Here is a 15,626-nt window from a genome sequence, read left to right as displayed (position 1 = left end):
AGGAAAGAGTACTGGGGTCAAACGACCCCAGCAAGGTGGTTGTCTAGCCTTGTCTTAGACCCCCAGGGTAGAAGCCAGCACCACTTCGCTTGGAAGTTGATTCCAGACCCTAGCCGCCCTGACAGTGAAGTCGCGCCTCCTGATGTCTAGCCTGAATCTTCCCTTTGCCAGCTTGTGACCATTATTTCTAGTCACTCCTGGCAGTGCTTGGGGGAACAGGGACTCCCCCAGTGCCTGCTGCTCCCCTCTGACTAGTTTGTAACAGGCCACTAGATCCCCCTCAGCCTTCTCTTGTGGGGGCTGAACAGGTTCAGGTCCCGTAGCCTCTCCTCGTAGGGCCTGCTCTGCTTCCCCCTGATCATGTGAGTGGCCTCCTCTGGACCCTCTCCATGTTGTCCACATCCCTCCTGAAGTGTGGCGCACAGAACTGGACGCAGTATTCCAACTGCGGCCTGACCAGTGCCGCATGTAGTGCCATTGTGTAACAGAAGTGCAGAATGGACACCAGCTGAAGACTATGGCAGTGCTCAGCAGAGCAATCTGTTGTAGAGAAGCAAGTAGTAGACAGATGGCTAAGTGGTGCTATTTGTGCATGCAGTCTGCAGGCAGAAAAGAAGAGAAGCAAGCTTTTAGTACCCTGGCATGGAACGGAAATTGTGCATGTGCATCAAAGGGACTGTAGGCGCCCTTTACGTTACTCAGAACAGCTCCCTCTGGTAGTGACACACAGTGATCTATTGATCAGCCTGGAGATGAACATAGTCCATTGTGCCAGCACAACAGATTTGAATTAGCCACATCTAAGGACTTTGCTAATGCACACATTGTTATTGGCTGTAGTCAAGTTCAGCCTGGGGGGTGACCTCCAATTCAGCTGGATACTGTGCTTAGAATGGAAAACCAATCCATATGAATGCCTCGTTCTTCAAAACGTGTGCCTTGTGTTCTTACAACAGGAGATTAGTGCTGAGATCAGAAACATGCTGTATTTGCTCAGACAAATCAGGAATAATGAAAGGAAGATTCACTCTGTTTTAACTTCTGAGCCACCAAAGTGTGGATAATAATTTGAAAGAGAATTCATCCTTTTGCATAAAGCTCCATGGCAGGTAACTCTATTTAAAGAGACATTTGCCAGTTAATGAGACGGAGTACATCTAACCTGAACAACTGCAGCACCTAACATGTTAATAAAACACGGAGGCAAATCATTTTCAGTTGGGGTTTGGAAGAAGTGCACAGGTAATGCCCATAGGAATGAATTTTAGGAGCCTGATGCTGTTTTCTCAGGAACAGTAGGCACTGTCTTGTATCCACAGTAACATCTTGCTTCAGAGATGAGATGGGGGATAGTTTATTTTTTACACTGCTTTCCAGATGTCTTTTGCTCAGTACAGTGTTCTGCAAAGCCTGAGTTTTTCTTGCTTGTTTTTGAGGTATCTAGTGCTGGTGGAACAGGCACGGCTGACAGTCTTAGAGAATGAAAACGTCCTCTGCTTGGAGCAGGGGGTGTTTCTGGAAAGTCAGGTCAGCTTCTCTGCCTTGCCTCGCCAGTGTGCCACAGCTCTGAGGATTACATCTAGTAGTGAGAAGGTAAGTGGCTAGTCAGTACCGAACTTCTGTAGGGGCACACACCAAGGGAGTCAGCTAGTGCTCCCCTGCTGGGCCATCTTTTGCAATGCAGAAAGCTGCCTGCCCTGCCAAACGTTCATTCTAATGCAACACTTTGTTGTCAGGCATTTTTCAGTCTGGAGAACATGAACATTCAGGGCATGGGGCCAAAACAGATACACCCTTCTTTATAAACAGGAATCTTGAGTGCTAATAGATGAAGGGTGAATCCCAGCAACCTGGCTGGGTGAGGCCCAGAACAGTTCTACCTGATGCAGTGACTCAGTGGCCCAGGAGACCTGTCTGTATGAGGGCTCCCATTGCTGAGAATACCAGCAGAAACAGCTGTTAGCAATGGTGGTGTGTCCCTATCATAGCAGGGCCTCGTACATGGACTTTGTGTAAACATATGCACTGAATTTTTCCTCACACTAGTGACCTTTCACTTTCTAAAAAAATATCTACGTCTTATCAGTGTAATGGCCTGAAAAAATGGAACACTGGCACAAGAAACAGGTCCTACAGGTAAATTAATGCTCTTGCACTGACTAGACATCTGGTGGGTGTTCTCTTCCTATCTCTCACCACCTCCATTTGCCCCCATTGCATATTCATGGAATAGCAACTTGGCAAAAATAACTCACACAAAGATTTACTACTCGTACCCATTTATATCAAGCATTTAACTTGCATCAGGACATAGCAGCTACCCAAAATTCCAGCTAAAGTTGCTCACAAGGGTCTGAGATCAGCCCTGGGCATATCATGGAAGTCTCAATGTGAGGGTCCTCTCCTCCAGCACCAGCTTTACACCAGGTTCATATTGCGGGAGGGAAAGGAATCAAGTAATGGTTTCTTACGTACAGGCCGGAGGCATGCAGAGAACCAGGGATCCCATCAGTTACCATGAAGAAGAATTGCACACAAAAACATCTTATTACTTCTGCTTGTCTGTACATGCCAGTGTCCACTGTGGTTCCAGCATGGCTAGCCAACCACACCTCCTCACAGCCCACAGTACTCTCACTCCTAGCAGAAAGAACAGCAGTAGGAACCTGGTTGTCTTACAGTGCTGAGATAAATTGCTGTTTCCAGTGGTCATTAATTCTGAGCCCAGCAGGATGGATGCAATTGTGGAGAGGCGAACACTTGGCGTTGTAAGCGGGACTTGTAGCACAGCTCCTGGGCTCTTCGTAGTGGCACTGCTGGTGTTGCCAGCAGTAGCAGTGATGGCAGTGGAAGTGCTGGGTGCTGGAGTTGTGGAAGTCAGTACAGTAGTTGAGGTAGCTGGAAGATCTGCAAAGCAACCCCAAGCAGTTAAAGCAACAACAGTGAATGATGGTAAAAGGGACTGGGAACAGAGTGATGCTTAACTACTGGAGCAGGACAGTTTCTGCTCCTACTTGCTGTGTAGTCGACTGTCTGTCAATGCCACTCCTCATCTGTAGAGATAACAGACCAGTTTCACAAATTTCAATGAGCCCAACTCATTAACAGGTATCAAGGTGATTAAGAAGCTCAAATCTTAGTTATCTTTTGGAAGCACAGGCTCCCAGAGAACAGCGGTCTCTCCCTAGCGAACTAGATGCATGCAGGGTAAAGTTCACTTCTGGAAACACCCAGGAGGAGACTAACATTTCTCAGGGTGCCTGGTCCTGGTGACAGATCTGCCTGAGACTTCACCGACCAGCTGTGCTACCATGATTTCATTCACACTTCGGGCAGGCCTGAGCCAAAGCCTTTCCATATCAACAGGAGCTCTTTTCCACTGAGGTCAGTGGCGTCTGGAGCAGCACTTGGCTGTTATTCCTCATCACACCAGTAAGGTTTTCCAACTGTTTTCTAAATAAATTTAACAAAAGTGACCTATCTACCAGACCAGCAGTAATACTAAGCTGGAGCACGGATATTCAATGCTCATGGGAGTGTGCTGCTGAAAGCCATGGGTTTGCAGAGGCTAAGTGCCACGCAGCACTGAGCTGAAAGAGGTCCCTGCAGCCAGGTTGTTGCTTTTACCTTTGTAGCACCTTTTCATATCCGGCCCCAGCCACATGTTGTCAGGACAGGCACATGTGTACTTGGGGGAATGAGGAGAGATTTTTGGTGCAGGAAGACACAGGTATTCACAGCCTCCGTTAGGCTGGGAGCTGAGTTCACAGGAATCAGGAGCTGTTCAGCAGAGGGGAAAAAAACATATTTATTCTTCAACTGTTGTTCAGCATTTATCTATTTAGTGCCAAGAAATACAGCTCCGTCCCCTCAGAACCCTGCATCTTCTTCCACCTGCGCTGGCCAGGGCGAGTGCCCTTCCCGTGCATTCCCGCACACGCTGCACTTCCAAAGCAGGTTGGTGCTGTTTGATGGTTATACAGGATTCCCTCGCCAACCACGATTTTGAGTATCCATGGTTAATATTCTGGATACCATTTTGGCTACCATGGTATACAGTTTTGAGTAACCATGGTTTTCCGTGGCTGCGCATCAGCCCACCAACCCCCTAGCCCTACTCTGCCTCTCTTCCCTCCACCACAGCCCCACCTCCCCCAACCCTACCAGAGGTGCATGCGGTGGCAGGGAACAGCAAGCCTGCTCGCCGCTGTTCCCTGCTGCCCCAATTCCCTCCCCCAGGACCCGGCATGATAGGGAGCAGAGAAGCTGCATGGGGATCTCCCTGCCCACTGCTGCTTGCCCTGTGCTGCCCTGCTGATGTGCCTCCTGTGCCTGCCGCTAGTTTGAGGAGCGCAGCCCCACACTACAGCCTTCAGTGCAGCCCCACGTGCAGGAGGCGCATCACCAGGGCCATGTGGGGCAAGCAGTAGTGGGTGAGGAGATCCCTGTGCAGCTTCTCTGCTCCCTGCTGCGCTGGGTCATGGGGGAGGGAAGCAGGGCGGCAGTGAGCAGCAGGCCTGCTCACCTCCTCTTCCCTTCTTCCCCCCCCCTGCCCCGGGGTAAGAGGTGAACACGCTGAGGGAGATGCTGCCGCTGTGCCCTGGGAGTGCTCTGTCCCCAACCACCAGTGCATACCCCCTACAACCTAAGTACTCCTAGGGGTACACCTATGCCTGGCTGACTACCCCGTGTATTAAAGGTAAATAAAAATGATTTTTATACACTGTACAGTATTCAGGTCACTAACCCCATTTTTCCCATAAGCCTTTAATTTTGCCAACCATGGGAACTTTCCAGATCCTAACCCCCATGGTTGGTGAGGGAAACCTGCCATGGAGAACGGGGGGGTCAGGACTCCATTCTTCGTTCTTCCACAGACCTTATGTGTCTGCTCGTTCTAGGCATCAAGCATCAGCCCTGCCCATCCAGGTGCGTTACTGGGAGTTGTACATGCTCAGCACCTCTGCAAGCCAGGCCCTGGGCATCTCATGTTGGGCAAATTTTGAGATACAGCCCACCCTCTGTCCTGCAGCAGACCTGGCTGCTAAACAAAGTATGTCAGTCAGCGAGTTGTGACCTCACATTTGTTACTGTTTATAAAGCACTCTTAGCTTCCCGGATGGAGGCTTAAAGTGGCTTTGTGGGGTTCCCCACTTCCCCCTCCATGCTGCAGATTCAGCACTTTCCATTCCCAAGGAGAACGGTGGCTTCCCTGCCTGCCAGCTCGCACAGCCGGCCCAGGATTCAAATGTCATGTTTGGTGATGTTGACAGTAATAAAGATGCACCAGTTGGAGCTTCTGGAGCAGCTTTGCTGCCGACACCAAACCACAGAAGCAGCCGCGTCCTCAGCTGTGCTGTCTGTAGTTCTACCAGCAGTAACAGGCAGGAGGGTTGATTTTTTCATTGGGGCTGTCTGACCCTGAATTACCTCAACTGAGTAAGAAGGTGCCATTTGCCATTTTCTTACAATACCGCCAATCTCGAAGCTCATGCTCAGCCCCTTACTGCACTCAGAGGGAGAAGTGTGATTGCAGCAGTTGGCTTACCGATGCTAGCTCTAATCCTAGGACAGGTAACACTAGGAGTGGAAGCCTGGCTGTCATGGGAGGCCTGCAAAAGTCATTGAGGGCCCTGGTTGTTGACTAAGGCAACTACCCTACACCAGCATCAACACTAACATCTTCCTGGCCAGCACAGCCTGAGTCAGAGCATCCACGCTGAACTGGAGTGTGGTTGTTGCACCTCCCAGCTGTAGCCGAGACATGCCCCACAAGGCCAGCAGGTAGCAGGTCCTGGCAGAGCTGCTCAGATAACTCCGAGACTAGACATTGAAGGAAAGCTGATAATGAAGCGACTACGTACAAGCTGCCGGCTCTATAATGAAAGCTGCTGCTGAATAAGCAGACATCAGGGTTGAGGGGTAACTGCACCCTCGAGGCACTGAGAATAATCTGAAGGTACTTCACTTATCAGCCCTGATGACTGCCGAGAGCCCTGGGGCCCCACCTTACCTTTGGGTTGCTTGAGTTCATGAAAGACCACAATGTCGTGTGGGTTGTTGAGATTTTCAGCCAGGATGGAGATGTTCAGCCCGCTCAGCCTGTTGGCGCTGAAGATGGCCTCATTTTCCAGGTCAGTCCAGAAAATCCTGTCCTGCAGAATAGACACAGTGTAAGTGCAAACCTTCCTCTAGGCCTTAGAAAGCTAGTGTGCTGCAGCGTCTTGGGGCACTGGGTGGGACTGGGCTGCTTGCACTGCAGCCTCCTGAATGGAGGGGGACAGCAGGTGGCCAGGGGCCTGTTACAGACACCTGGGTTTGCAACGCAGAGGGTTGTCAGCATCAAGCTGTCAGCAAGTGCTGACTCACCCAGAATGGCAGCAGGTGCTGGGCAGAGTGCTCCTTGGGGGTGGGCACCAAGTGCCTGGCCTGAATCAGCAATGCAGGGATGTAAACGTCACTCCTCCCTAGCAAATGCACCCAGCAGTATATCCAGACAGGAGTGGGCAGGGGTTGGGCCGCCCTGGACTCAGTCCTGCTCTTGCTGGAGCTGACCCACTTGGTGAGATGCTGACCTCAGGTCTGTAGTCAGGGAACTCCCCTGGGATGTAGCAGATCTGTGGTCATGTCCTTGCTTCAAATTAGGCAAAACAAGTTTGAAGTTGGGTCTCCCACTTCCCAGGTACACGTCAGGGGGGCAGAGGAGCAGCCAGAGGACTCTGCTTCAGGGCCCCAATGTCACGGCTTTGGCAGCAGAAATGATGGGATAGCTACACAATGCCACACAGGGAGACCGAGCTAGCTCCAGAAGCAGCATAACCATGGTAGCATGAGGCTGTGGAGGGGGGCCTGTTAGCTTGGGCACAGCACAGCACCCACCACCTTCCACTGTATGGCCATGCTGGTATAAGAATCTTCCTGTGGCCACTGATGCTGCTTGCAGGTTGTCAGGCAGCAGCACACAAGCACTTAGGGCCGTGCCACACTGACGGGGGACATGCCCCAGCCTGCCTTCCCACAGGTCTGTCTGGGGAGCAGTAAATGCATGCACCGTGTATGTGCCACAAGAGCCATCTGCAGCATGAGGCATGGCCCCATGAGTGACACGCCAAGCTGGGAGGATGCTGGGGCTCACTTGGAGCAAGCCTGCAGGCTGCTCAGACCACTGGGACGTGCCCATTTGAGGCCTTACCCCCTAGGAGAGCCTAAGCACTGTGCAAGTCTGGCTCCTGGCAGGTGGAGAGCTGTGCACCCTGGCCATTGCACAAGCCCCTCTCCCGGCTCCCAGCAGTCATCTGGCCATTACACAAGACGTTAACTTCAAGTTAAGCCATTAGCACACTTCAATTATTCCGGTACTGCGTGGGTGCATCTGCTCCCCTCCCAGGGCCATGCATTATGGAAGAGCAGCATGAGGCTGCTCACAGCTCCTGATGGAGAGCTTGGGGGAACGATCCTCCCCCAAACCCATGCTGGGCTAATGGCTTTTACAGGCTCAGGAGCTTCCTGAGCCATGCACAAAGCAGGAGGAGCGGGAAAGACCTCATGGCTCCCTGCATCCCATCTGCCTGCTCACCTCGAACACGGCCAGGCCAAAAGGGTGGCTTAAATCATCAACTGAAGAGATAAGGACTTTTCTGTTGCTGCCATTGAAGTCAATGCAGGAGAGCAAATGCAGCTTGGAGTCCACCCAGTAGAGACGCTGATTCAGCAGATCTGAAAAAGCAAAGCACAATGAAGCAGAACTACCCCCAGCTCCAGCGCTTCTTGCTCCTGCCCAGTATTGTTCCTCTTTTGGCACCAGGGTTTGTTATTTTTCCCTTGGTCATTGGGCCCTTTTATTAAGCATGATGGCTGAAATCAGGACTCAGTGCCCAGGTATGCTGGAACAGGCCCTCCCAGAGCAGAAAGGAGCTGCCCATTTGTGAGAGGTGCTGAGATCAGTAGTCCTGCTTGATGAAGCTCCTCTTATAAGCAGACAGACCAGGCCTGTGGCAGTGCAGGCTTCCCAGGGCCATCCCAGCAATGTCCTTCACTTTTCTCTGAAAGATCTTCAGGACAGAGGTCTTCAAGTTCTCCCTCCAGGCTGCTCAGTTCATGGCCCCTTGCTGATTATAACAAGGAGGGAGAACATCTTTCTCTCTGGCTGCAGAGAGCAGGATGCAGACCAATGACTTGAAGTTGCAGCAATTAGACTGAACATCAAGAAACACTTCACTGTTAGACCAGTGAGGCAGTGGAATAGACACTGTGGACTCTCCATCACTGGTGGTATTCAAGAAGAGGTTGGACAAGCATTGGTCAGGGATGATACAGGAGTAGCTGTGCCTGTGCTCTGGTAGCAGTATCTTTCGGCCTTGGTTGGTTGACACACGGGGCTAGGAAGGAATTCTTTCTCCCTCCTGCTGCTACCTGTCAGGTTTTTCTGCCTTCCGCAGAAGCACTGGGTGTTGGCTGCAGCCAAGGCTGGGATTTTGACTGATGTGAGCCAATGCTGCTGCTGGGACTAAAGCGCAGACGTTCCTGGCTATGGGGTCTTGCCCCTCCAGTCAGGGTCAGACTGATCACTGCATTGGGGTCAAGAAGGAATTTTACCCCATGGCCAAGTTGGTCCAGATGTAGGGGGTTTTGCCTTCCTCTATAGTGGGGCATGTGGCCCTCTTCTTTGGCTCTCTCAAGTGTATTTTAACAACCCTTGCAGCGGCAAGGCATTGGCCACCCTTGTCCCCCTACTTTACCTGTGGCAGGTTAGGGTGCTATGCACTGTGGCTGTGGCAGGGCTGACTAGTTTTGGTAATAGGTTACAACAAGGCTTTGTGTGGGATGGTTTGGATAGGGATGATCTGGCCTCAGGCAGCGGTTAGATTAGATGACCTCTGGATGTCTCTTCCAGCCCAACTTTTCTAGGACTCTGATAATGATGGTGACATCAAATGTTGCATCTAGCCAGAAGAAATCCTTTTGATCATCTAGCCAGACTTCCTGCATCACACAGATGATGGGGTGTAGAAGAATTAACTCCTGCGTTGGGTCCACTAGCTATGGCAGAATTGGAACATCTCTCCAAAAATGCACTGGGTCTTGGGTAAAAATTTCCAGTGATGCATGATCCTGGTGCCAGAATCCATTCCTAGGATGCAGGCTCATTAGGGCAAAGAGGTTGCCTGTGGTAGGACACAAATGTTTGACCTTACAGACTTACCCCGATAGGGGAGGGACTCAGGCTACTGTAACACTTCAAGAGGTGAGTTTTTCTCTCTGGGAAAAATTCAGTATTTGGATAAGATCTACTAAAAGCAGAAGGATAATTGCCAGCAATGAAACCAGTTGCTTCCAGCTGAGGAATTGTTAATTATAGCAAGGGCTTGTGTTGTTAGCTAACAGTGGTCACCCTCTGCTCTAAGCAGTTCTACTGGATTTTACTCCTTACTTAAGATGAAACTTCTTGTTGCTGCCATGGACCAGGGAATCTCCCTTACAAATGGTGCAGAGCCTGTGTATTTCTGATTAACTAGGGGCCAGCCTGCACCTCCTTATTTTGGGAGTGCACAACAGCAACCCTCACCCCTTGCCCCCATGAACAACAGCTGAGTATAGTTTTAGTACTGTTTGGTGCCATGGAAGTGCAAGACACCATGGAGAAGCATGGCTGTATATGCAAGCCATCACAGCTGGGTTGGCAGGCTGGGCAATTCACTGGACCTTGTAAAGAGCTGTTGCTATTGTAGTGTATAGAAATCCACTGAACATTATTGTTTCTGTAGTGCCTACCTGGAGAAAACCGTGACAATCTAGCTAGTAGCAAGCTCCACCAGGGATACTTGGCTAGTAGCGAGCTCCTCCCTGGGCTTCACATGGGGTGGTGCCACTCCACGCCATCCCTAATGCCAGACAGCACCTCAGAGGCATAAATAGGCCCTTATTATTACAGGGAACGTACATGGTGCTTTATAATCAGAGTTGGATAAAGTAGTGCCTTGAAGCGCTGGCAGGCTCAGGCCTCAGTCCTGCCAACACTCACTACACTGCACAGTGAGCAGCTACTACAATGAAATGACTTCTGGTCTTTAGCTCCAAGTGAGGGAGGGAGCACTGCCAGGACTGTGCCCCAAGAGGAAAGGGCAAGACCTGGACAACCGTGCAGAGATGAGAGACTGAAGTTGGCTGTACCGGAGCAGTAGCTGGCTCAGTGGATATGTATCGAGCTTCTCCACATTAGTGACCCTCTGTTAGGCCAGAGCTTGTTGCTTGTTGGCTACGCTTGTGAGACAGACCCAGAGCAATCTGGGTTTCACAGGAGCACAGTTTTTGTTTTCCTAAGTACCAGTATATGTTAAATGTCCAGAGGCCACAAGCACAGGGAGTTTTACCCCTTACGCTGCTCTAGCACTTACCCAGGGTGATGCCATTCGGCCACTCAATGTTATCTGTGACCAGCACATGTCGCCCCATGCCATTGAGCCCAGCCTTTTCGATTTTCGCTTGGTCTCCCCAATCAGACCAATACATGAACCTGGAAAAGATGCAGAAACAGAAATTTGCACCTTGACTTGAAGGCTGTGCTCAGCGGAGCTGATGCTTTCTAGACCAGACAGTGCTCTACCAGCTGACCCTAGGAACCAGGGTTTGAAACTATGCCTGAGTACCAACAGGTGACACATTGCTGAGATTGCTGCTGGGCCTCCCACCATGCAGCACATCTTGCAAAGACCAAAGTGCCTGTGTAGATTCGAGCACGTCAGCAGTCCCACCGAGTGAAATGGAGCTATGCATATGGTTAAGAGCAAGGCCACCTGAAAGACTTGACAAAGCTGGGGCAAGACTGAGCATTCAGATGAGAAGCGGAGACAAGATGGGAACCTCCCAATTCAGAACAAAGCTGCTTTTTCAACCTACCCCCGGATTGGATCCACCGCAATGGCCCTGGGCTCACTCAGGTCAGAGCTGAGGAGGGTCCTTCTCCTGCTTCCGTCAGCAGTGGCCACGGAGATGGTCTTGTTTCCAGAGTCTGTCCAGTAGATGTTCTTGTGAACCCAGTCTATGGCCAGGCCTTCGGGAGAGTTCAGCTGGCTGTCTATCAGAATCACCTGTCCTGCCGCGTCACTGGCTTTGTCAATGTTGGCACTGCAAAGACAAGAATCCCGACTGGACCGAGGTGCGATGTGCCACAGGCCAGTGCATTATGTGTGGAGTGAGGCTGCACCAGTTACCGAGATAAACACTGGGCCAGGTCATACTAATCTCATAGCTGGCACCATGCTTCACTCCAAATCATTCGCTGTTGTAACCTCCCCACTTCCATCCATCTCTGCATCTTGCTCGGTCAGCCCCTGGGCTTCTGCCCAGTTGGATGGCAAGTGCTCTGGGACAAGGCCCTGTCATTTTTATGTCTCTTTTGAACCCTCTGTGCACACCTAGAGCAGAATTCAATTCCCCTTCCTGCGCCTACATGGCAGTTTTCCAGCTGTGCAAATGGTGTTTTTGGCACTTACACCCAGGCAGTGATGCCATCTCCCCTGCGGTGCGGATGGCGGAGCGTGCCTGCCCAGACCGGGCAGCGCAGTGGGCTCTTCACTATGTGCCGCCCGTCCCCAAAGTGGAGCTGACTAGAAACCGCTGCTGGAGGGTGCTGGGGTCAGAGGGATTCTCCTAGGTTTTAGCCCCAGTAGCTGAGCAGTCAGGGCACTTGCCCACAAGTGGGAGACCTGGATTCTAGGCTCCCCTCAGCCCAGAGGGGTTCTGGGCCTGAATCTCTGACTGATCACTACAACACAACTCAAGATGTAATGCAGGACCCTCTCCAGTGCTTCTTTTTTGAAGCTGCCCCCCTGGCCTGCCAACAGAGAGAAATACTTGGGGCCAGTAGGAAGTGCACAAGCTAGAGGCTGTTGGCTCAGGGAGGTGCGTACTGCTTTGGAAGGAAGCAGACCTGGGGCGCTAGCCTGGACACTTGCTCCCAATCAGCTGACCCCACCCTTCCCCCTCAGACCGCTATCCAGCCATTTCACCCAACAGCTATTAAATGCAAAGGGCAGTGGCTCAGCCTCAAAGATGCTCGCCTCGTGCTGCAGTAGTTAGAGCACCATGTTAGGGAGTCAGGCAGCTTCAAGCCCTCTCCAGGTGAGGGGGCGCTGGGACCTGGGTCAGCTGCTGCCCAGGCAAGTGAATTAGGGCCTGCATGGCTGGTAATTTGTCTTCCAGTAACAGCAAAGGGGTGCCCAGCGCTCTGGAGATTTACAGTAGTGCTAACACTGCTCTGTTACTACAAACAGAATGCTTGGGTATGTTCACATGAGTGGCAACTTCCAGATAGCTTTCAGGAGGCTAACTAAATAAAACTTCCATCAATCAGGCTGCGAATCCCTTTGCGTGCTCCACACAGCACCCAGCAAGGCACAGTCTCTTCTGCTGTACTTGAGTAGAGCAACTGCTGCAAAGTGAACATAAGAGCACCCTGTTTGCCCCAGTGGAACCGAGCAGACTGGCCCAACACACACAGGGAGCCAAGACCAGGGCTGTTTTTTTACTGATTGCAAGAAGAATCACGCGTTGAAGAGCCAGCACTATAGAGCAAAGGGTTGCACTTTGCATATTTGAAACTCCAAGAGCACACAGCGCTCCCGTTCACTAGCCTGAGGTCACGGGTTGAGGAGCTAAGGTCACGAGTTGTAGCTCTCTGTGATGCTGTCTTTCGTGCTAGACCTGGCTGCTTTGCAGCATGCTGCACGTGCACAGGGGCGAGTTCAGGAATAGTCTGGAGCTCCCTTGGAAGGAAGGGACATTCTCCCTCCTCCAAGAACTAAATCTCTTGCTGAGACTTGTTAACACGCAGGCATGGTGAGGGAGTCGCATTCTCTGCCTTGGACATCTCCCGAAGAGAGGAATTGGGTGTGAGGGCAGGGAAGACAATGAGCTGGAAATCAGGAGAAGAAAGAGGGGCAGCAATGACTTGCCACCCTGCTTGTTTGCACCCTGCTGCCGTGTCTCAAATGACTGATTACAGCTCCTCTAAGGGCATGGCAGGAGGAACTCAGCTCTCTCACTGATGTGGCATGAAGGCATGTGCTAGCAGTGGCATCTGCACTATCTTAACCACCAGAGTTAACTGCTAATAGGTGATTATGAGTGACACAACAGCCCGGCTGAAGGAGATGTAAGGCTTGTAGCAAAGCTGAGACCCACATCCTACTGCCTGGATAGAGAAAAGTGCTTGATATCGCCATGATAAGGGTATGAGCACTGATCCGAGGCTTCAAGCCCTGTGGGCATTGCTGTCAGCATGCTTGGTGTGTTAAATAATTCTGTGTCTGAACATGTAATCCTCCCCAGCCCAGCAGAGTATTTTCTAGTACATGAGCCATTCAGCATGGGAGCAGCAAGTGTCCATCCTAACTCTTTGAACTGCCCCCACAAAGCTGCAAAGGTACCTGGCTCCTCTCTGAGTGCTTATTAACTCAGCACAAGCTAGGTCACGTTCCCTATCAGTGGGCTGAAAGCTCTGCAGGCGCCAGGCCTTGGTTACAGTTCCCCTGTGTACTGAGGCTAGCAGACCTTGCTCTGATCGTTAGCTGAAAACCAGAACAGGTCACCAAAGATACTGCAGCAGGGTGCAACAGCAGTGCAAATCAGAGTGCACAGGAGGGGCTTTTGGTGCATAAATTAAACTCAGCTGAGCTTTTGGACTAGATGTATTTGTAGCCTTTAAGTCTGTGCTTCATATCTCAGCAACATGTGGGCCTGTGTTTCAGCAGATCCCTGGGAGGTAATACACCACTGGGTGTCATAAACATCTGTTGGCAGGGAGAGAGGAATAGGGCACTACGATTAAGCCTCTGGACAAGGAGTCAGGAGATGTAAATGTAGTTCTTGGATCTACCACCGATTCCTTGCGACTCAGATCTGCATATAAAATATGCTGATCCTTGTTACTATGGGCCCATCCTTCTTTAGGTGGCAAGCTCTTGGGCATCTCCTCTGTTGTCATGCAGCAGGTGTGTAGTATAGTGGAGCCCTGACTTCAGGTAGAGTGCCTACAACATCAACGCAGATAAACAGCAATAGTAATTTAGATCAGAAGCTTGCAAAATGGCAGCAACGTTAATGCTGCAAGCAAACCTTGGGTGAGCAAGCCAGGTGGCTACATGTGCACGATGTATCTGAACTTTTTGGAAACCTGGGCCATAATGTGCGGTCAAGTCCAAAAAGGCAGAAGTCTGGCAAGTGTGCACCCCTTACCAGGCTACTCTGTTCTACTACACAGGGGGTGTGTCTACAGATGCGCATTTACTGCACAGTAACTGAAGTTACTTCACAGAAAATATGGCGACTTGTGCTGACTTGAGCGTAAATTTGATACCTGCTTCATGCAAGTATCAAATTTATGTCACATTAGTTACTGCGCAGTAATGCATGTGTAGATGCCTTACTGCTCAGTAACAGTGTGAATGGCCTGACTTGGGACTAAAGTTAGTTTGTGTGCTTTAATGCCAGCGTTAATGTGCTTTAATGCCTGCATGTGTAGACGCCGGCCTACTCCCACTCACTGCAGTCATTTACTGCCCAGTAAATTTAAGCAGGCATAAATTCACATGTAGACACGGCTAGTGTGTCCTTACAGGCAGCAGTTAAAACCGGACAGGTCCTACGGCAGGTCTCCTCTCCCTGGCCCCTTACCTGTAGATCTTTCTGTAGAACAAATCGCACCAGTAGATCCTGTTTGTTGCCACCTCCACATCCAAAGCTACCACATTCTTCAGCATGGGGATGATGCGAGAGTAGTCCCTTTTCACCAGGTCTATCTTCCGCACCTCATGGCGGTTGGTGAAGATCAGGTATGGGCTCTTGCCTACTAGAGAAGACACGCGGGTGTAACTGTTCTCTTACCAGCCGACAGGACTGCTCCAGCCTAGGGACTGGATTCAGCTTTATCCCCTTGGGAACAAAATGTCGAGTCACCCCCACCCCAGGGTCCCAACAGAGTTACACCGCGGTTGTTTGTGGTTTTATGTTGGGAGGGAGTTTCATTCTGTATTGTATTGGCATGTCAGTGGTTCCCAGAAGGGCAGCTGGGAGCACCAGCATCTCTCCAGAGCAGCAGGGACACTTTGGCTCTTATTCTGCTCAACTTGCTGAGAAGGCACAAGTGACACACCCAAAGGACTCTTCACCCTAGAGCAGAAGTGTTTAACTGGAAGATCTAGGAGCCAGTTCTAGGTTGTTCAGGCCCAGACAGAGAAAGGCACAGCCAGTTGTTCCTAGCTTGCATGCCAGGTAGGGCCAGGCCTGGCTGTCAGAAACACACTGCAGGCCTCCTCTGGGGCAGTGGATCTTCTGGATCCACCCTTGGATTCATTCAGCTTAATTATGCAAGAATTAACCTTCTGGTCAGGGAAGCCAGCGTGACGCGTTCCTGCATCCACCTCTGCTGTGGCAGTGGAGTTAAGACCAGGCACTGGGCCCAGGGACTCTCCTAGGAAGCTCAAGTTGATTTGTCTTGTGATAAACTTGAGAGAGAGGGGAAGGCACGTTACTTAACTTATTCTGGTCAGCACCTCAGCTATCCATGATGGGCCTCGCTCAGGCACACGTCCCACTGAACCAAAAGTAGCCAAATGAAGGTGAGGGCC

General features: G+C 51.0%; 1 protein-coding gene across 1 annotated transcript in view; it reads right to left on the bottom strand.

The window, feature by feature from the left end:
• The window catches only part of LRP8 (LDL receptor related protein 8), a 354,423-nt gene that overhangs the window by 11,526 nt on the left and 327,271 nt on the right, over window positions 1-15,626 (bottom strand). Inside the window, exons 10-16 of the mRNA XM_019528301.1 lie at window positions 14,674-14,848; window positions 10,897-11,124; window positions 10,395-10,513; window positions 7,577-7,716; window positions 6,014-6,155; window positions 3,628-3,780; window positions 2,680-2,907 (exon numbers count right to left, since the gene is read on the bottom strand). Coding sequence (XP_019383846.1) covers window positions 2,680-2,907; window positions 3,628-3,780; window positions 6,014-6,155; window positions 7,577-7,716; window positions 10,395-10,513; window positions 10,897-11,124; window positions 14,674-14,848 — 1,185 coding nt within the window. The remainder of the gene's footprint in view (window positions 1-2,679; window positions 2,908-3,627; window positions 3,781-6,013; window positions 6,156-7,576; window positions 7,717-10,394; window positions 10,514-10,896; window positions 11,125-14,673; window positions 14,849-15,626) is intronic.

This window comes from Gavialis gangeticus, unplaced genomic scaffold (genome assembly GCF_001723915.1).
Source record: "Gavialis gangeticus isolate Ggan-Ray unplaced genomic scaffold, GavGan_comp1, whole genome shotgun sequence".
NCBI classification, from domain to species: Eukaryota; Metazoa; Chordata; order Crocodylia; family Gavialidae; genus Gavialis; species Gavialis gangeticus.
The sequence above is the reverse complement of the archived record's forward strand: the minus strand, read 5'-3'. Positions and strand labels throughout refer to the sequence as shown.